At 38.1% G+C, this 22,685-nt stretch overlaps 2 protein-coding genes across 4 annotated transcripts in view; both read right to left on the reverse strand.

Moving 5' to 3' along the window:
• The window catches only part of MAN1A2 (mannosidase, alpha, class 1A, member 2), a 62,012-nt gene that overhangs the window by 30,839 nt on the left and 8,488 nt on the right, over nucleotides 1–22,685 (reverse strand). For all 3 annotated transcript variants that reach the window (XM_005859943.2, XM_014534526.1, XM_014534525.1), the window contains exons 3-5: nucleotides 16,074–16,170; nucleotides 7,512–7,630; nucleotides 1,645–1,725 (exon numbers count right to left, since the gene is read on the reverse strand). In XM_005859943.2, the coding sequence (XP_005860005.1) occupies nucleotides 1,645–1,725; nucleotides 7,512–7,630; nucleotides 16,074–16,170 (297 nt within the window). The remainder of the gene's footprint in view (nucleotides 1–1,644; nucleotides 1,726–7,511; nucleotides 7,631–16,073; nucleotides 16,171–22,685) is intronic.
• On the reverse strand, nucleotides 13,287–14,366 carry LOC102264179 (O-acetyl-ADP-ribose deacetylase MACROD1-like). The gene has a single exon (XM_005859942.2). The coding sequence runs from the start codon at nucleotides 14,349–14,351 to the stop codon at nucleotides 13,374–13,376; it is 978 nt and encodes a 325-aa protein (XP_005860004.1). The 5' UTR covers nucleotides 14,352–14,366; the 3' UTR covers nucleotides 13,287–13,373.

A 22,685-nucleotide genomic window follows, 5' to 3' on the forward strand; every position in this document is an offset into this window, starting at 1 on the left:
TGAACAGCCAAGGCTGATATTTCTCTTTCATGTGCTGTTCATAATTAATTTCGAATCCTATGCCTTTTGGTAGGAAAATTAATCAAGTATGCCAATTACACAAATTATTTAGTACTTCTACATAATCAAATAAGCATAAAGGTAAAAAGAAAAATGTGCTCCTTTCTCCAGAGAATTGGGGAAAAAAATCTGAAATTGAAGGCACCAAAATAGTTCATTTTCTTCCTCCCTTTATTGTTTAATGTCACCCCAGAAGCTCCTGAAGTCAAGAGTCTGAGCCCAGAAATATGACTGGAGTGAGCAGGAATGTCCTAGAGCAGTTGGAACCAACATGAGGAAAGTAAGGCCAACCGAGCAAAGGGAGTCAAGTCCCAGATCAGTCCATGTGAAGAAGATGTACTCAACAAGGCAACAGCCTGGCGAGATCAGGAAAGTATTTTCATACAGCAAGACTCAGCCAATAGGGAAATAAAGGATGTTTCTCTCTCTCCCTCCCTCCCTCTCTCTAAAAATATCCTCAGGTAAGGATTAAAAAAAAAGAATAAATGTGAACTGAAGAAGTGGCTATAGAAAGATAAGTTGGAGGTATAACGGAGTTACATAATAAAGTCTGACAGTAAAATTACAAATTAAATCAATATTATGTATCTAACATTTCTATTAAACACCGACATCTTCAAACATATTGCTTCTAAAAGAATTGTAGAACAGGAATAGCTCACTCTTTATACAAGCATGCAACACAGATGAAATATTTAAATACAAGCATATGAAATCATAAAAATCCAGAAGGAAAATGGGAATTTTTGTTTTGTAATAACACAAACATGGGGAAGGCTTTCTAATAACATCTTGAAGCCATAAAGGTTCAAAAAATCCTAAAAATGATGATTTTAAAGTTTATCACAAAAAACTAAAGACAGCACAGAAATCCATGTTTTAAAACACATAACAAAAGATGAATTTTCTTAAATTTACAAAGAGTTCTCACAAACTAATGGAATATATGGGTGAAGTAGTTTCTCAGAAAACGAAATATAAATTACTTATAGCTTCCTTCCCTTAGTTTCTCTCTCTTCCACTATCCAATTCCATTCTTTATTCCATCTGAGTAGTGGAATTTCCCACATCCACTTCTCCATCACCGTAAGACTCCACTGTGTCTGTGTGTATTACACCAAGACTTCCAGAAAGAGAACTCAGAGTTGTTTTATTTTGTTTTTTAAGTTTAGAGCAAAAAACTGTAGTCAATTTCCAGACAATTTTAATAATTAATTTTTGGTCTTGGGAGGATCCATATTCAATCTTTATGATTCATCCTTCATTATGATCTTATTCATTCCCCCCCTCCCTTTGTTTTGACCATGTAATTAATTGTAGCAGCAACCACCTGAAGAAGGATCGCTCCTACAAAGGAGACGTGGTGTATGTAAAGTTAAGATCTGTGATGGATTTATGTTCTCAAAATGAAAAACTCACTATTCCCAAGGAACAGTCCTACTTGTGCCCTCCAGTTCTTTCAGCAAACCTTAGCTTAATATTGACAATTAAGAAAATGTTATGCTGCTGGGGAAATCTTTCATTTTATTAAGTTCCATTCACAGCCCCTTCCCCAAACCAAACGTATTACTTAATTTTGCTCACCTCCTCTCCTGAAAGGTAATATGCTGCGAGTAGGCCTCCAATAAATCGAATGTTGACTTCAAACACAGACACCTCTGAATTCTGTGAAAATATATTGAAAATATTCACATATACGTAAAACTTTATAGTTTTCAATACTTCGTAAGTTTCTTGCAAACATCCTGTGGAGAATGTTTTTCCACTTTCTACATCTTCATCTCTCCCCTCCCATTTGGTAATGTTATTGCAACTCCTCCACTACTGTTCCTGCTACTTCCTAATTGCCTAGAACCGTGGTCGGCAAACTGTGGCTCACAAGCCACACGTGGCTCTTTGGCCCCTTGAGTGTGGCTCTTCCTAAGCCTTAGGAGTACCCTACTTAAGTTAATAACAATGTACCTACCTATATAGTTTAAGTTTAAAAAATTTGGCTCTAAAAAGAAATTTCAATCGTTGTACTGTTGATATTTGGCTCTGTTGACTAATGAGTTTGCCAACCACTGGCCTAGAACAATGGGCCATTTTCATGTATCTTACATATCATTGTGAAATTATCTAAGTATTTGATACTGTTGACTATTCTCTTCTTGAAAGCTTCTACTTCCTGTAATTAGCTACTTCTGGAATTAGCACTCTCCACTGGTCCTTTTCCTTGTTCTAATCAGTATAGAATAATACTCATTTTCACTTCTATCTCTCCTCATGAATTTTAAATATTTTTCCTAGTATATAACTTAATAAATGTAAAAGAGGCACACACACAAAAAAATGGTAGGATGATGGATTATTCAATTAATAATATTGAGAAAATGGCTCCTAGGTAAGAAATCAATGTGGAAAACCATTTCACAAACATACAAAAATATCACAACAAAAAAAGTAGAAGAAAATGTGACTATATGTAGACATCCTTGAAAAAGAAGGTACTTTGTAAGCATTAAATCAATAGTATTGATAATAAATGATGACAGAAAGACTTGAATTTCCCCAAGATGCAAATTACTAATGAGAAAAAAAATATGAACAAAATTAATGAGGAAATTTTGTACAAATATAGCAAATATTAATAACCTTACTACATTGAGTCTGTTTGCTATGAATATAGGTACTGCTGAGAAAAATTCTAACATATGGAAAGAAAAGTAAGTGGCAGAAAGCATGACCAAAGAATTCACAGAATATACACAATTGACCAATATAAAGATAACATTTATAATTTTTTTAATAAAAATTAAAAGGAAATATTTATTACCTTAAAGTCCTCCAAATATTAATAGACAGAATACATACAGCATTTGATACCACAAGTATGTTTCTCCAATATAGAATTTTCACAATACAATGTTATTTTTTTTTTTTACAATGTTATTTTTAATAACATAACTATCATCATACCCATCCTCAAAAGCAAAGTGCTTTGTATTACTCCATATCATACATTCCCAATATATAGCACACTGCAATAGAAATTCACAAATATATAGAGGAAGGGAAAGAGGGAGGGCAGGCCTCTATCACCTTAGTAATCTTCTAGCCAGTTTCCCTGATTTCATCCTTACCCTTCGGCTTACACTCTATACAGCATCCGATAGCTGAGTGAACCTTTTAAATCCTAAGTCAGTTTAGGCTACTATTCCGTGGCAAATTCTTACAATGACTTCTGGCTACATTCAGAGTACAATGACTAATAAGATCCAACATAATCAGATCCCCATTTCTCTGACATCATCTCCTTCCAATATTCCTTTGACTCACTTTTTTATTACCAAATGGGTGTACTTACTGTTCCAGAATTGCCAAACTCCTGTGTCAATCTTTACACTGTACTTTACCTGAAGGTCTTTCTGACAACACAATATAAAATAGTGAAATAATCCCTCACCACTAATATCTCTACCATGTTACCATCTGATTATTATATAATTATTTACTTGTAAAATTTATACCTTCCCTCACAAGAGAGACAGAAGAGAAGTTCTAGAGAATAGGGAGAGAATGGGAAATAGGCATTATTCAAAGGAGTAATGACTGAGAATCTTCCAAAATTGATGAAAACATAAATCCTCAGGTTGATTATACACTATGAATCCTTCAAAGAATAAAAGACACATGGTAATGGGAATTACACTACAACAAAGCAAAAAGTAAAATATTAAAACAGGGGGCAAAAAGACATTATCTTTGAAAAATTAGACACTTTTTAACAGCATAACAGAAACTGAAAGACAACGGAACTATATCTTTAGAAAATGAAAAGAAGATAATCATCAACCTCTAATTCTATATTCAGCTATAATATCTATTAGGAGAGAGCCTTACTTATGTTCACACAGTTTCTGTTGGGTCTCCTCTCAGAAATGTCACCATAACAGTCCTTCAATAACCACCCCATGTAAAATAGCTCTACTTACTCTAATCCTACTTACTCTTTATTGCTTTCCACAGCACTTATCGCCAATGGATATACTATGTATAACTTGGAATATTTTTTTTATTGTGTGAAAGATGTTATAAATGGAGTCATTTCAAAATGGAATCAGAGTTGCCATCCCAGAGGAACTACCTGGCATGTCTTACTCCTCAAACCTTTGGAATATTTTAACTGGACAAAAATAACCTCTAAACTGGGTGAAACCAACATTATATCCCAAACAGCTATTTGTAAAGCTAACAGAAAAGCAGAAATCCTGACTTCAAGGATTGAAAATTAAGGACATTTTTTAGAATTAACACTACCATGTGTATATAGCTAGAGAATAACTCAGCTTTTTAGTACCAACATACTAGTACTTGTAAATTCCTTCCTTCCAATCATATAATTATTTTCCTTTCCTTTCTCATAAAATCCCTTGCCTTCCCTCCTAATTGGAACATAACTTGGGTTTCTGCCTGAATTCTTTCTTATCTCAAGTAAACACTTGTTGCCTCTCACTTTAGCTTTTTATTTTTAGGTTAACAACTGTTTTTCTCCCAAAACTAGAATATAAACTCAAGAAAGAGATAAGACTATGTTTTGTTCATTAATTTTTTCATGAAATCTAGAACAGTGTCTTTTACAGAGGAAGTGTGGTAGGCAGTTATACAGATGAGCAAAGCAAGGATGATGGGCTATGTACAGGTCTCCAAGGTAGAAATCCCCAGGTGCCTAGCAAAGGACAAGTGTAGCCTGGGACCTTGCCCCCCAGGGTGACCTTTCCTCCCCTAGCATATCACTGGTCATGCAGTTTGGATCCCCTAACCTTTTGTCCCTAGAGGTTATATCTAGGCCTCAGTTGTGTTTCAGCTCCAGGCCCAGAAAAGCAGCAAAACCAGACAAACAATGCCACAGCTGATCTCAGGACTGGCTGCGTTGAATGATTCCCTGCCCCTGGCACCGACCAATCAATTAGTGGAGACCCTGACCCTTGAAAGCACACACCTGGAAAGCTGATGAATATTCTACTGAGATATTCCCCTGGGACCTCCTCTAAAATCTCTACCTTTAAGACCTTTAGGACAGAGCATCCAGCTCACTCTCCCTCTCAGAAGCACACCTGAGCCTTTCCCCTGGTCTTCCTCCTCTCCTCATTTGCCAGCTGGCTGCCTTATAGGCTATGCCAATAGGAGGTTTACTAAGATGACACAAGGCTAGAGGAAGGAGAAGGGACTTATTCCATCTCTGGTTTCTGACAGTGTCGTCACCCAGGCAGTGGCCATTAGTTCCAGGTTACAGTTCCCCTGCCATACATACACAATCTCCAAATCAGCTTTCTTACAGCCCTTAGCAATACCAAACACTAGCTAGGTACCCGCTCCTCAGAAGTCTGAAACCTAGCTCTAAGAAAGTCCTCCTAAGATCCCAGAAACAAGAGTCCTTAAATACTAAATTTTAATTATCCTAATCTCTTCACATTGTTCTCAAAGTCCCAGGGGTAGCAGCTGTTTACTGTAGGTAATACTTCTTGTGATACCACAATGTCCTCTTTTTGCCTTTTCAGTTCCCCATAATTTGGTTAATAATACTAAGCAGTAAATTCTCTAACTAAAATAAATAGCATAGTTCTGGTTCCTGATAGAGCCAAATGATAAAAACGATATGCTAGCTAATTATTTGGCATAATAAAGCTGTCACATTAATGAACAGGAGTATCTGAGATTGCACCAATGTCAATTCTCCCATCTATAAATTGAATGCAATCATCACCAAAATTTCAACAGTATTCCAGAGCTGAAAAGAATAGAGAGCTGAGAATTAAGGTAATTTCCTAGAAGAAGATTAGATATTAAGATTCACATATAAACATCAAGCTTCTTACAAAAATATTGTAATTAAGACAGTTTAATAATGGGATAAAGAAAAAAGCCAATAGAAAACAAAAGACTAATATAACTAATGTGGCATGTATAAATAGTGGGGAAATAAATGGTACAAGGATCAGCTGATGGTAGCTTATCTCACCCTGCATAAAAAAATCAATTCCATATGAATTTAAAGACCTAAATGCAAAAGCAAACATTAAATATTTAGAATTAAACATAGTAATATATCTTCATGACCCTGGAGAAGTGCTTTCTTAAACAAGATACAGGAAGTACAATCTATAAGGGCTACATAGCCAAAAGAGAGGGAAAAAAAAGACTATTATTTCTCAGCCTCTCTTTACTAGGGTTGGGTCATATGAGTAAGAGCTACTCAATGGTATTCAAGCAAAAATAGGGTAATCAACTCCCCAGAAGTGTTCTTGAAGAACGGCTGCATACCTTTCTCTATCCCTTCCTCTTTTCTGTAACTGGAAGGTTTATCCACCTTATCTTGAGGAGCCACATTATACCATGAGTTTGAAGCTATATACTGAAGTTGACAGAGTATCAAGACAAAGAATCCCAGGACTTTGATGCTCAAGGAGCTACCCAAATCTGCCCTGAACAGCTCATCTCTGTACTTAATCTGAATGAAATGAACATTTATCATGTTGAAGATATTTTATATTAGGTTTTCTGCCATCATAGCCAAACCTAACCCTACCTGATAACAAAAATTGTTCTAAATAAAATATGTCCGAAATGCTAGAATAATATAAAAGAAAATAATCAGCTTTTCTAGGTTAGTATCAGGAAAGGCATCAGAAAAAAAAATTTTTTTTTGGATTTAAATCACAACTGGAATAATGCAGGGTCTGCCAAAGAGAAAAACACAGAGAAAGAATGACTTCTGACTACAGTCAGAGAAACAGCAGGCACAAATACATGAAAAATGATAATGAAGACAACAAAAAGTCCACATTTCTTTGAGATGAAGAATGGTAATGAAAAAATGCTACCATTTACTGAGCACTTTATATGTACCAGATTATCTCAAATAATCCTCACAATATTGCAATGGGATAGTATTTTATGATGGTTCAGAAAGAATAAGAAATTTTCCCAAGACACACAGCTAGAATGTAGCTATGCTGGGCTTCAAACCTAAGCAGTACCATTTAACAACTGAGCCACCCCTACCAGGCATGTGCCCTGACTGGGAACCAAACTGACAACCCTTTGGTGCACAAGACAAAGCCCAACCAGCTGAGCCACACTGGCCAGAGCCCAAATAGTTCAATCTTTTAAAAAATAATAAAACAGTTATTATTTACAGCTTATGCTTTCCTCATAGTTCTAGCTCAATATGTTTTCCCCCTAACTATTTATTGCCTTAACACAGTGCCTCAAATGATAAGGGCAAGAAAAGTACAAGGAAGATGGTGAGAATGTGTATTTTATGCAAAAATTAAATAACAACTGATAATCCCACAAGAAAAAAAGGGGACTTGGGATTTCCTTAAACTACTAGTAAAGTGCTCAAAACTACTAGGGTTTGACACTGTGTCTTTTCAGTCAATCGAAGAAATTATCAACTGTATACTCACCACACTAAAATCAAGACTGTCTTCAATCCATTTTTGACCATCTCGGAATTCATCATGGAGTCCCATGATATAAAGGGTATCCAAAGCATCTACTATGGTAGCACCCATTTGTGAACTTCCTATATTTGAAGAGGAAAAACTGTCATTAAAAAGATGGCCTTCCCATAAGGCCTATTGTAATATTTTATACTAGAGGCCCAATGCACAAAAATTCATGCAAGAATAGGCCTTCCTTCCCCCGGCTTCCCTCCAGCACCCAGGACCCAGGCTTCCCTTCTCCGGCCGCCCACAGGCAACCCAGGACCCAGGCTGGCTTCCCTTGGGCCACCCGCAGGCACCCGGGACCTGGGCTGGCTTCCCTCCGCCCCGGCTTCATCAGGAAGGACATCCAGAATGATGTCTGGAAGATGTCCGGTCTAATTAGCATATTACCCTTTTATATTACAGATATAAAAAGACAATAAAAGTAGGAATATTAGGACCCAAAAGAATAACCAACATGGTTCACTTTTCTGTAAGAATAGATAATATACATTGTTTAATATATCTTCCTAAAGATGGCACATTGACAACTAATAAGATTTTTAAAAAAACCAAAATTATAATTATCCTTACTTTTCTTCTTGGTCATAATATGAGAGCTATCTATTTAACTAAATTAGGTTAAATAAAAAAGGATTAATTTAAGAAATGGGGAGGTTGATTCAAGATAACAAGCTAAGTCATAAGACTGTTAGGGATGGGAGAGAGAAATCAAATAGTGGGGACTTGCTATAGTTCTAAGAAATATTAATCATGCTCTGTTAACCATGATTAAAGAAAGCACATTCTGACCTGTCTGGAGTTGTAGGCCCCCAGACTTGGGAGTTAACCTTGAAATGGGGTCTATTCTCCTATCATCATGAAAAGATTAGCAACCTTCTTGGGAAACAATGGAATCCTGGAGGCATTCCCCCCACTGCCTGTAATCTGTAACTATTTTACCCATTTTTATTCCATTTGCATACCCATTCTTATTCCTTTTGCCTAATTCCACACATAATCTTTTTCTTTCTTCCCAATATAAGTAGCAGGCTTATGGGGGCAGAGGAGCAGAGCAGATTTTTGTGGATGACCTGCTGGTCTCCCATGCTGCCAGCAATATTAGAAAATAAACATTAGAAAATAAAAATGCTCATATACGATTCAACCCTGTCTCTGCTTAATTGGCTTAAGTAGTGACAGGCAGTCCAGACCTATTTATTGTCCGGTTTCAAGACAACCATGCTCTTCTGGTACAAATTCATAGAAAAGGCAAAATATCTATTTAAAAATAATAATACAAGTACAACAAGGCTAGACAATCATGGAACAGAAATTGCAATAATCCTTAACAATCAAAAAGCAGGTTGATCATACTGAAAAAGGAAGCCATAAATCAAATGTGAGTAGAGAAAATCAAAATAATAAGATTTACCCATCTACAAGAAAGAGATAATCCTAATCTTAAAGGAAATGTTTCCATGAGGTAGGAACTAATTCAAAAAATCTAGCTGAGCCTGGCTGGCATGCCTCAGTGGTTGAGCATCGACCCATGGACCAGTTCATGGTTGGATTCCCAGTCAGAGCACATGCCCAGGTTACAGGCCTGGTCCCCAGTAGGGGACATGCAGGAGGCAGCCAATCAATGATTCCCTTTCATCATTGATGTTTCTATCTCTCGCTCTCCCTCTCCCTTCCTCTCCAAAATCAATAAAAATATATTTTTTTAAAAAGCTTGCTGATACCAAAACTAGATACTAAAAACACATGACAAGAATCAAGCCAATCTTACTAATGAATATAATCGCAAGATTCCTGAATAAAATATTAGCAAACAAACATAGTAGCACAGAAAAAAAATAAAAGGGAGCAAATGGGTCCTCCCCAACCCCAGGAATGCAATTATTATTTCTATCTTCTCAGAATGAAAATCATCCACACAGCTTACTATCTACATTAACATGACTTTATTATTATACTGTCTTCATCAAGAGTTTACTGTTCCAGGAGTTTCTTGCTCAGAATGATGAAAGTTGCAAAATAATTTTATTGTTCACTCCAGGAACTTCCTGAGAGACCCATCAACTCTTCAACAGAAAGTACCACAAGATGGATTACACGCCAAAGCTCTGAACTCTGCCTCCAAATTTCCTGCTTACCAATCCTAAATTATTAGATCATGATCCTTATCTGATCATCATAAACAAGCCTCCTCCAATTAAAAGGCCCATCTAAAAAAAACAGATTTTAAATCTCAATAAACATCTCAACTTTTTCCTTCCCCATCTGACAGGCTACTAAGGCTCTGCTGAGGTAGTGATCTACTTTACAAAGTAAGCATTAAACAAAGATAAAGTTTTGTCTTAACAAGTTATCTGGTGATATTTTAGGAATCAACATTTGACATTACTTAATTTACTAGTCTTTCTTTTCTTTACTTTTTTCTTCTGGTCCTTTCACTACTGGGTAAATAGTATTTTCTTCTGAAAGTTTATAGCCATACAACCGTAATAGAAAAAAATTTTTTAGTAAATTAATTAAAGCATATCTGAAAATCTCAAAAAAAAGTAACAGGCTTGCGTTTGAAAAAAATTAATGCTTTGATTTAGTAAAATAAATAAAACTATACAAATTTGTTCTTATAATGGTTATCCTTCTTCACTTACATCACATTTTCTTATTCATGTGCTCCTAATACTTTTTTCAACTTATCAAGTATCCTATATAATAAAAGGCTAATATGCAAATCAACCGAACGGCGGAACAACCGGTCACTATGATGTGCACTGACTACCAGGGGGCAGACGGTCAATGCAGGAGCTTCAATGCAGGTGCCCCCTGTGGTCAGTGTGCTCCCACAGGGGAGCGCTGCTCAGCCAGAAGCTGGGTTCACAGCTGGTGAGCACAGCGGTGGTGGCGGGAGCCTCTTCCGCCTCCACAGCAACAATAAGGATGTCTGACAGACAGCTTAGGCCCGCTCCCCGTGGGTTCCTGGACTGTGAGAGGGCGCAGGCCAGGCTGGGGGTTCCCCTGCCCCTACCTGCGAGTACACAAATTTTGTGCACCAGGCCTCTAGTATCTTGATAACAAGTACTCCACCACACTCTGGTAAATTCCTTAGTCTTCTCCCAACTCCATGTTGATATTAACTAGAATGTTCTGAGTTATTACAGACATACTTTCACTTTTCTTGTTCCTCAGATTTTATTAAGATAACAAAAGCTTTATTAAGCAATTTAATCACCCATATATCCCGATCTCTTCCATAATCACTTATTTATCTCTTTAGTATTTTGTCCAAAATATTTATCATGCTTATTTTAAATCCTTAAGGAGAGTACCAGTTTTTGTTCTTATTTCAAAGTTTATAGGTAGTTTTAGGTTTGTGCCATCGGCTAAAAGCCCCAAGGCACAGACAGGCAAAATTATTAAAAGATACATGCAGCTAATTTTGACTACTAAAACTTCTGCAGATTACATTTTCCACTTTGTCTACCATTTCACTATCATTTTCTTCTCACACTGGATTTTTCCTGTGTGCTGATACTACCTTTTCCTTTCTTGAAGGATTCCTGAAGCAGTATAGAACAGTGGTTATAAGCATGGATCTTAGCACTAGAATGTTTGGATTCAAATCCTGGCCCTATTATTTCCTAATTGTGTGACCTAAGAAAAGTTAGTTGATCCTAAATGTGCTTTGGCTTTCCCATCTGTAAAATAGGAATAATAATAACTGTCCCTGTCTCATAAGATTGCTGTTAGTCCAATTCACATCAATCTCTGAAATAAGTCTGTGGCATACAGTATGTTTATTAGACTGTTCAGGCTGCCGCAACAGAATATCATAGACTAGGAGGCTTAAACAACGGAAATTTATTTTCTCATAGTTCTGGAGACTAGAAATCTAAGATTAAGGCTCCAGGTTTTGGTGAAGGCTTTCTTCCTGGCTTGTAGACATCCACCTTCTCACCATGTCCTTCACATGCTCTTTCCCTCGTGTGTGTACATGGGAAGAGCGCGATCTGGTGTTTTTTTCTCTTCTTGTAAGAGGCCCCACACTTATGTAATTTAACCTTATTGAGATTAGGGTTCCACACTTAACACCTCATTTAACCTTAATTAAGCTTAACTCCCAATTAGGCTCTATCTCCAAATATATATTGGGTGTTAGAGCTTCAACATGTAAATTTGTGACAGACACAATTCAGTCTACAGCAGAATAAACTATGTAAATACTATAGATGTTTTACTATTAATGTGTATATAACTATTGCTCTAAAGGAAAATAGAGTCTTATTCAACAAACCAAATTTCAGAATCTAAAGCACATTACTGACCTCATGTCAGATTGGTAAAAGAAGGTAAAACATTTTATTGGAATGTATACTTAATTACTATTCATTGTAAGAATGATCCCTCTGAAATGGAGGACCACTGGGAAAATCCTGCTTCTATACCCAGTTAACCCAGAAGGAAAGGGCTTCTTTTGTAAAACCTCCCTTTCCAACACTGTAACTTACTTTAACTTTTATGATCTCACAAATAACTCTCAGTGTGTCCAGTAAACCAATGGCCAGCTAGCAAGAACTCTCCTGACAATAATCTGAACCTACCAGGACCCATCATCACTTACCAACCTAACCAAACAGTGATCTACAAGTTTACATTTGAAGAAGTCTGACCAAATTACCAAAAATTAAAACTGCCTTTCATTTTTTAAAGATCCTATTATTTTTTTTAAAAAAAACATTAAGTCAAAACTTCTCCATTAGGATTTAACAAAATTACATTCAGTTAAGAAACATCCCTTTTGCTCACTTAAAAGATCTGTATTGACTTCTAAGGAATGAAATTTTTAGTTACAGGAAAGCTCATTTATCTTCTGAATTTAAATTCAGCAATCTTTCCTTACATAATTATTGCAATGATTATATGAAATAATGTGTGACTTACCTACTACCTTGCCTAGAACCAGTATCTATTTGATAAATGTTAATACATTAAATGTTCTGAGAAAGAAGGTTTTATAAAAAACAAGCAGAGGCCCTACCCAGTTTGGCTCAGTGGATAGAGCGTCGGCCTGTGGACTGAAGGGTCCCGGGTTCGAATCCAGTCAAGGGCGCATGCTGGGGGGGTTGCAGGCTCGATCCCCAGTGGGGGGTGTGCAGGAGGCAGCCAATCGATGATTCTCTCTCATTATTGATTGTTTTTATATCTCCCTTCCTTTCTGAAATCAATAAAGAAAAGAGAAGAGAAGAGAAGAGAAAAGGAAAAGAAAAAAGAAAAGAAAAGAAAAAAAGAAAAGAAAAAAAAAGAAAAGGAAAGAAAAGAAAAAAAGAAAAGAAAAGAAAAAGGAAAAGAAAAGAAAAAAACCAACAAGCAGAGGCCCTGGTTGAGTAGCTCATTTGGTAGAGCATCATCCTGATACACTAAGGTTTCCGGTTTGATTCCAGTCAAGACACATACAAGAATCAACCAATGAATGCATAAATAAGTGGAACAACAAATCGATGTTTCTCTCTTTCTCCCTTCCTCTCTAAAATTTTAATTTAGAAAATTAATATCCAACTCTTGTTTTCAGTACACTTTTATACTCCAACCCTTTACCACTGAGTTTAATTTAACGGGATATTTACTTGAAGAGAGGATATTTATTTATTTCAACAAGGGTGGTCTTTATTAGGAGGCTGCTGAGGGGCAGGGGGCTGAGGGACAGGATGGGGTGGCCAGGCCCAGGCCCAGGCCCAGCTGCAGGCTTCAGCGACCTCTTAGAGCTGGGAGCAAGGTCCAGCAAGCCCAGGCGACTCCCCCAGGTCAGGGTGTGCAGCAACTCAGACCTGGTCAGGCCACTGGGAAGTAGTGGGGGAGCCGCCGCAGGTAGATGTCTTCGTCCTTCTCCAGAAACACACAGATGATCAGCCGGTCCACCTTGTCCTTGTGCTGCTCCAGCCACTCGCGCAGCGTGACCAGCACCACCTCTGCAGCTGCCTCGTTGGGGTAGCCAAACACTCCGGTGGAGATGCAGGGGAGTGCGGCGGAGCGGAGCTGGTGCTCCAGCAGCAAGGCGAGGCTGCTCAGGTAGCAGCTGCGGAGCTTGGCAGCCTGGCTGGCGCTGGGCGCTCCGCGGACGATGGGCCCCACCGTGTGGATGACATACTTAGCCGGCAGCCTATAGCCGCTGGTGATCTTGGCCTTCCCAGTCTCGCAGTGCTGCAGGGTCCGGCACTCCGCGGTGAGGAGGGGCCCGGCGGCCCGGTGAATGCAGCCGTCCACACCGCCGCCTCCGAGCAGGGAGTTGTTGGCGGCGTTGATAATGGCGTCCACCTCCAGCTTGGTGATATCACCTCGGAACAGGGAGATCTTCTCATTGAGATGCTTGTCCTTTTTGTACTTGGGCTCCTCCACCTTCGGGGTTAACCCTTTCGCCGTCTCCTTCCAGGTCGGGATCTTCTTCAGCCTGATGAAGTCCTGGCAGAAGTAATGTTCCTCCCGCTGCTTGTCACTCAGGCCCTTCAGAAAGGATTTTGCCTCCTTCCAGTTGGTGCAGGTGTTCGGGTCCACTTTCGCCGCCAAGGCCAGGGGGGCCCAGGTGCACACCCCAGCTCTCCGCCCCACCGCCAGCGCCTCCCAAGCCCCAACTCCCGCTGGGGTCCGCGTGCGGGGCCCGTTGGCATCAGGGGACGCCGGAAGACCGCATGCACTGCTGCGGGTCCACTTGGCACAGGCTGAGGTGCCTGGCCAGGGGTGTGGGGCACTAAGCAGCTGTCCCGCCAAACACAGCTGTGCCAGGGGGCCAGGGACTCGGCTCTGCAGAGACATGAGCGGTCAGCCGGGAGTGGGTCCCGCCCACTTGGAGTTCCGGTACCAGGTGGCGCATGTCAGCCCGCAGGGACAAGCTCCTAGAGGATCTAATTTTAATTAACCATTAAATATAATGGATTTTACTGCACTAATGTCTCACATTGTGGCATCCACACAGCAATGGGAACTTTTCCATCTGTAACCTCTGCTGAGGAAATATACTTATTTCATTAAGTGATCTCTAAATTAAATGTCATATAATGAGATCTGACATTTCGTTATAATTTTAAATAATACTATAAATATTTTTAAAAATTTTTCCATTATTCCTCCATCCCAACATCTTTCAAACCCAGGAAAAATTAACTTTCCAGTCATTTTCTTTTTTTACAGAAAGCATCCAAGCAAAAAAAACAAATTGTAAGGGAATTATAGCATTAGAAAAATTCTTCCACAGTTTTACAAAGAAATATGCTGCTATTTGAAGTACTGTAGTGATTTGTTACAACTAGTAGAGACAACTACATTGTATATGACTAGTTTATGTGCCTTGTTACCCCAATAGTATTTTCACCTATTTTTATTTAAAAGATATCCCTCACAACAAGATTTATAATAGTGGAAAGAAGTGAAGATTCTAAAAACAGTTTTTATAATTCTCAAACTTATCATTGGACTAAGTAAAAGATGTTAAGTTAGTTAAGTAAGTTAACTTTGAACTAAGAAGTTTAACAAGTGGGCTGAACTCAAGAAAGGCAGAACGTTAGAGTCAACACAGCTCTTCCCCAGACTTCCATCCACATTCACATTGTTAATTTTTCCTTTGTAATTGTGAATGTATAAAATAACCCACTCAATTTACCAAGTAGATCGCCTTGGGCATGTTAATTTTTTTATGTGTAGGCATCCCTCATTTTATTGCGCTTTGTATTACTGTGCTTCACAGATACTGTGTGTTCTTTACAAATTGAAGGTTTGTGGCAACCCTCTGCCGAGCAAGTCTATCAGCCCCAATTTTTCCAACAGCATTTGCTCACTTCACATTTTTATTATTCTCACAATATTTCTAACTTTTTCATTATTGTGATGGTGATCAGTGGTTTTTAATGTTACTTTTATAATTATTTTGTGGTGCCCATATAAGATGCAAAACTTAATAAATGCTGTATATGTTCAGACTGTTCCACCAACCAGCTGTCCCCCGTCTCTCTCCCTCTCCCTCGGGCCTTCCTATTCCCTGAGACACAACAATTTAAAATTATAGTAATTAATAAACCTACAATGGCCTCTAACTATTCAAATAAAAGGAAGAGTCGCATGTCTCAATTTAAATTAAAAGCTAGAAATGATGAAGCTTACAGAGGAAGGCATGTTGAAAGCCAAGGTAGGCTGAAAGCTAGACCTTTTGCACCAGTCAGCCAAGCTGTGAATGAAAATAAAAAGTTCTTGAAGGAGATAAAAAGTGCTATTCCAGTGAATACACAAATATTTAAAAAGGAAAACAGCCTTATTGCTGATATAAAGAAAGATTTAGTGGTCGACAGATCAAACCACCTATCTGTGTATTCCAAGGCAACCATAACCAATCTTGACTGAAACTTGAGAAAAAATACATGTTGCTTCAAATTATAATTCCATTCCATAGAAATACTCAGGGTTTAGAAAGAATTCAAAAAGTTAAGTCTTGTTTTAAAAATGGACATAGAAAATGGAAATAGTAATCAGAAAAAGTAAACTTACCAAATATATTAGTAGAGTGTCCTTTCTTTGCAATAGGTCTGAGTTCATTATGTCCCCATCCATATATCCTATAATTATCCCAGGCATGTTTCATCATCTGAGAAAAGAAAAATTATAAACCATCAATTTACATTATTCACACTGTTATCTTTGTAATTTATGTAATTTAAGGGTTCCATTCCTATATCCTTACATATTCTTCTATATCTCCTACATTAATCAGCCTTACTCATAATATGTTATTCTATTAACATTTGTATCAGTGTGAAGTACACATTATAATGTTTAATCTCAGGGTCTATGCAACACAAGGAAAAATTGAGTGTAACAGACAAGTCCTTTTATATTTAGAAGGAAGGTGTCTGTTTCATATCCTTTGCTTTTAGGAAATGCCAATCCTTTTGGGAATTGTTCTCTTCCCCCACTGTGATTATGATAGAGCTGTCAATCAAGAGGCTCTGATTCCACAACCAATTAACACAGCCTGACTAGACCAAAGATTAGCACTCTTTCTTTAAAGTAAGTATTTTAGACTTTGCAGTCCATACAGTTTCTATACCAACTACTTAATTATGCTGTCGTAGCACAAAAGCAGCACTTGAAAACACATAAACAATGAGCATGACTGTTCCAATTAAACTATACTTTTAAAAAATAAAGGCAGAATTTGGCCCACAGGTTGTGGTTTACCTACTTCTGACCTAGACAAAGTGATTGTATATATGTGATTCAAGTAGGGATATTCATGTCCTTTTATACATATTATTATAGATGATAGGAGACAGAAGGCCTCTCTCATTTTGCAATCTCAAACTCCAAGCAATATGTAACCCTAGAGCTGATGGAGGCTAACTCTCTCCCAAAATGGAGAAACTAAATAATGAGAGAAAGAGACAGATACATATTATTGACAGTAACATCTATAGACTTGGATTCAGCAAAGCTTGAAGCCCTCAGCTACACTAATAAATATTTTTATATCAAGAAGATTGAACTAAGTTTCTTACAACTCAGAAGTCTAAGCAATACAATAGCAAAGTATTTATATATCAATTGAATTATTTAATAGATTGTAGTGTATCAAAAATCTGTTCATTTAAAGTACACTATTCATGAAAACATTTCTCAAGTTGCTTTTTGCAGCCAGCCTTACTCTTCACCAAAAGTAGACAAGGACATTACAAGGAAACTAAAAACCAATATAAAACACAAATGCAAAACTACTGAACTAAAAATTAGCAATATATGAGGACATAATGACCAAATGCAGTTTAACTCAAAAATATAAGACTAATTTAACATTCAAACACCAATCAATATAATTCACTATGTTAACAGAATAAAAAGAAAACCATCCTCCAATAATCTTTATAGATGTAGACAAAGCATCTGACATAATTAAACACCCACTCATGCTAAAGACTGTCAATGAGCTATAACTACAAGGAAACATCCTCAATGTAATGAAGGGCATTGTCAAAAAAAACTATTTCTAACAACATATTTAATGGTAAAAGACCAAATGCTTAACCCCTAAAATTGAGAAAAAAAATCAAGTATGTCCACTCTCACTACTTCTTTTCAAAAATGTACTAGCAGTCCTAGAGAGTGCAGTAAAAGAAGAAAAAGAATTAAAGACATAAAAAGGTAAAAGTTTCTCTAGTCACAAAGGACATGACTCTGTACAAGGAAAATTCTAAGCAATCTTTTAAAAAGCCACTAGAATTAATAAATGACTTCAGGAAAATAACAGGATAAAAGTTTAGCAAACTAAAATAAAATAGATCCCTATATGCTAGTAATGAACATCAGAAATAGAAATTTTAAAACAATTCCATTTATAATAGCATCAAAAAACCTGACATACTTAGGAATAAATATAACAGAATATGTGCAATAACTATATAATAAGAACTACAAAATACTGCTGAGAAAAATTAAAGAAAACCTAAAAAAGTGGAAAGATATGGAAGACTATAGTTAAGATGACAATTTTTCCAAGTTCATTTACAGATCAATAAAATCCCAATCAAAATCCAGCAACCTTTTATTTTCACAGAAAAGTTAATTATAGAAAGGCAAAGGACCTAGAATGGCCAAAACAATTTATATAAAGAATAAAATTGGAGGACTTATCTGATTTAAAAACTTACTATAAATCAATCAACACAGTGTCATATTGGCATTAAGAATAAGTATGTAGATTAATGAAATAGGTATGAGTCCAGAAAGAGACTCAACACCTACTGATTTTGTCAACTGATTTTGAACAAAAGCATCAAGATAATTCAATCAGAAAAGGATAATCCTTCCAACAACTGGAACAACTAGAAAGCCCTATGTGAAAAAAATAATGCAAGACCTTTACTTCTCATAAAAAAAAAAATTAACTCACAGTATAACAACAGATTGAAATGTGAAAACTAAAACTAAAGCATGTGCCCACACAAGACTTGCACACAAATGTTCATAGCAACTTTATTCATAACAGCCAAAAACTGAAACAAATGTTGAGCAAATGTTCAACAGGTGAATGAATAGAACCATGGTATACCCATAAAAAGGAATACCACTAAGAAAAAATTACCTTTGGTGCATCTGCACAGATAAATCTCAAAAACATTATGCTGAGCAAAAGCCCAGCAACAAAATATCACAGACTTTATTATTACATTTGACTGAAACTCTAGAAAAGGCAAATCTAATCTATAATTACTAAAAGCAGATCAGTGGTTGCCAGGGACAAAGGAATCAGGTGGACTGACCTGAGAGGACAAAACTGTTTTAAGATTACAGACATAGGGGAGACCAAGATGGCGGCATAGGTAAACACCGCAGACTGCTGCCGCAAACAACCACTTCAAAAATACAACTAAAAGACGGAACGGACATCACCCAGAACCACAGGAAGGCTGGCTGAGGAGAGACTCTTCAACTAGAAGGAAAAATAACAGCACACCGAGGCTCAGAGGAGGCGCAGTGTGGAAAAAACTCAGGTGCGGAGGTGCGCGCGCAAAGCGGGCTGGTGGCTGAGAGCGCGGTTGTCGTTTTCGGTCAGGGGGGAGTCTCAGACTCTGAGCTCCAGATACGGGCGAATCGCTGGGGACTCGGACCCAAACGGGAGAAGCGGGAGTGTCTGGCATCAGTTGGAAGGCAGCTTTCCCTCCGAGGTTTGCAGCGGTTCCGGGGGTTCTGAGAAGCAGAGCCTCTGGGAACGGGACTGAGAGGGGCCATAACCGCTCCCTCCGCCCGCCCGCCCTGTTGAGCCCGCCCCGCCCAAGCCCTGCGCAGAGCCATTTGCCAGATCGCCTCAGGCAAAGGCTAGATTAGCACCTCCCCAGAGGACAGAAGTTTTCCGCGGCAGACACAGCTGATTCACACAGCCAGTCGGCCTGGTGGTCAAATCCCTCTAGTATTAACTACAACAATCAAGGCTCAACTAGAACAAGACTGCGCACAAAGACCACTAGGGGGTGCACCAAGAAAGCATAAAAAATGCGGAGACAAAAAAACATGACAGAAATGGAGGATATAGAGCTAAAAAACGCAATTTTGAGGGCTTGCAATAAACTTCTGGAGAGCCTCACGAAAACTAATGAGACCCTCGATGCTATGATAAAGAAACTAGAAATTAAGCATACACGCTCTGAAATAAAGAATATTACACCCAATAGCAGACCAGAGGAGCGCAAGAATCAAGCCAAAGATTTGAAATGCGAAGAAGCAAAAAACACCCAACCGGAAAAGCAAAATGAAAAAAGAATCCGAAAATACGAAGATAGTGTAAGGAGCCTCTGGGACAGCTTCAAGCGTACCAACATCAGAATAATAGGGGTGCCAGAAGATGAGAGACAGCAAGATATTGAAAACCTATTTGAAGAAATAATGGCAGAAAACTTCCCCCACCTGGTGAAAGAAATGGACTTACAGGTCCAAGAAGCGCAGAGAACCCCAAACAAAAGGAATCCAAAGAGGACCACACCAAGACACATCATAATTAAAATGCCAAGAGCAAAAGACAAAGAGAGAATCTTAAAAGCAGCAAGAGAAAGAAACTCAGTTACCTACAAGGGAATACCCATACGACTGTCAGCTGATTTCTCAACAGAAACTTGGCAGGCCAGAAGGGAATGGCAAGAAATATTCAAAGTGCTGAATACCAAGAACCTACAACCAAGAATACTTTATCCAGCAAAGCTATCATTCAGAATTGAAGGTCAGATAAAGAGCTTCACAGATAAGGAAAAGCTAAAGGAGTTCATCACCACTAAACCAGTATTATACGAAATGCTGAAAGGTATCCTTTAAGAAGAGGAAGAAGAAAAAGGTAAAGATACAAATTGTGAACAACAAACATGCATCTATCAACAAGTGAATCTAAGAATCAAGTGAATAAATAATCTGATGTACAGAATGAACTGGTGATTATAATGAATCAGGGACATAGAAAGGGAATGGACTGACTATTCTTGGGGGGGAAAGGGGAATGGGAGATGCGGGAAGAAACTGGACAAAAATCGTGCACCTATGGATGAGGACAGTGGGTGGGGAGTGAGGGCGGAGGGTGGGGCGGGAACTGGGAGGAGGGGAGTTATGGGGGGGAAAAAAAGAGGAACAAATGTAACCTGAACAATAAAGATTTAATTAAAAAAAAAAAAAGATTACAGACATAGTCACATCTTGATTGTAATTACTGTTACACAGGTGTATCCACCTGTCAAAACCTATCAAACTATATACTCTTAAAATACGTATATTTTGTTGTATATAAATTGATTCAATAAAGTTGAATTTTTTAGAAAATCTAATAAGCTGCTCCACACATAATTACCACTCTCCTGAGACAATTACTCAAACTTTCACCTCTTTTTCTATTTACCTCTATATTGCTAAATATAGGTTACTAGAGGCCCAGTGCACGGGGAGAGGGGTCCCTCAGCCTGGCCTGCGCCCTCTTCCAGTCCAGGAGCCCTTGGGAGATGTCCAACTGACGGCTTAGCGCTGCCTCCCCCGACCGCTGCTGCGCTCACCAGCCATCAGTCGGGCTTCTGGCTGAGTGGTGCTCCCCTGTGGGAGTGCACTGACCACCAGGGGGCAGCTCCTGCATTGAGCGTCTGCCCCCTGGTGGTCAGTATGCATCATAGCGACCGGTCATTCCACCATTCGGTCGATTTTCATATTAGCCTTTTATTATATAGGATATAGGATATAGGATAGTGCTATTTCTTGATTTTTTTTGTTTTAGATATTTAGTATCTTCTCCTATAGTTAAAATAATTTAGCTCTCTTATGCCTCTATCAACTCATCTCCACATATACTTGTCCCCCATATATTTCCCTGACCCACATTTTCCCAATAAGTTGACATGTTTATCTTACAACTAGAGGCCCGGTGTACAAAATTCATGCATGGGTAGGGTCCCTAGGCCTGGCCAGCAATCAGGGCCGATCAGGTTCCCCACCTCCCCCTTCCCTTGCCACCCACACACTGCCACCGCACTGTTCCCCGCTTCCCAGCCTCCCCGCCTCCTCCTTCCCTCACTCCCTCAGCACCCCGCTGCCACCGCTGGTCGCTCACCATGCTCCGCGCTGACCCCTGATGGTCAGCACACGTCATAGCGAGCGATAGAACTCCCAGTCTCCTGGTCGAACTCCAGAGGGGACAATTTGCATATTAGCTTTTTATTACATAGGATTATTACATTACTTTGTTCAACTTTTGTTTTCCCTGCTGTTAGCTACTGGTCTGAGGGTTTGGTGGTTCTTTGTTTGATTAGTTTTTAATGTAATAATTATGATTTACCTCTAAAATTTGTGAGGTTTACAATTTGTCTCAATACAATTAAACACATCAGATAAACTGTCAGTTCCACTTTCTTCTGTGACATATCCTTCCTGAAACTCTATCCTCCTACTCTAATCTGGACTTATGTTCTCTCCACCTGAAGTGCAGCCATCATCCTGCTGATTCCCTTACTCATTCCTAGGAATGCTTCTTTATTCTCTCTAGTGATAGATACCCTGTATTCAAAACCCTTCTCTTCCTATTTTTGAGCTTAAGTATATTTTATAGCAATCTGAGAAAATGCCTAAATATATCTTTACCCTCAGATTTGATTCTTAATTTGATTGAACATAAAATTCTTCCTAGTTCCCAATATTATTGTTGAGGAATCTGATATGCCATTATTGTACAATCCCAATCTTATGAGTGGAACCTTTTTTTTCCTCTAAACTTTTAGGATTTTTTTTATGACTATTTTTCTAAAATTTCAGGACATTTTTTCTTTTTTTCTCATTGGGATGGATACCTGGCAGGTCCTTTCAATCTGGCAACCCACTTCCTTTAGATTTGGCTAATTTTCTTGAATTGTTTCTCTAACTTCTTCCCATTATTCCTATTCTCTTCCTACCATACCTATCTAATCACTTGTCAGATGTTCCAAATTGATCTTTTTTATTCAATTTTCTCAATTTTTTTGTCTTACTGAGATTTGCTCAATTTTAACTTCAACTCTTTTATTGCATTTTTAAATTCTATCATATTTTTAATTTCTAAGACCATTTTCTTACTTTATATAAAATGTTCCTTTTTATAACTTACTGTTCTTA

Source organism: Myotis brandtii, unplaced genomic scaffold, assembly GCF_000412655.1.
Source record: "Myotis brandtii unplaced genomic scaffold, ASM41265v1 scaffold131, whole genome shotgun sequence".
Taxonomy (NCBI): Eukaryota; Metazoa; Chordata; class Mammalia; order Chiroptera; family Vespertilionidae; genus Myotis; species Myotis brandtii.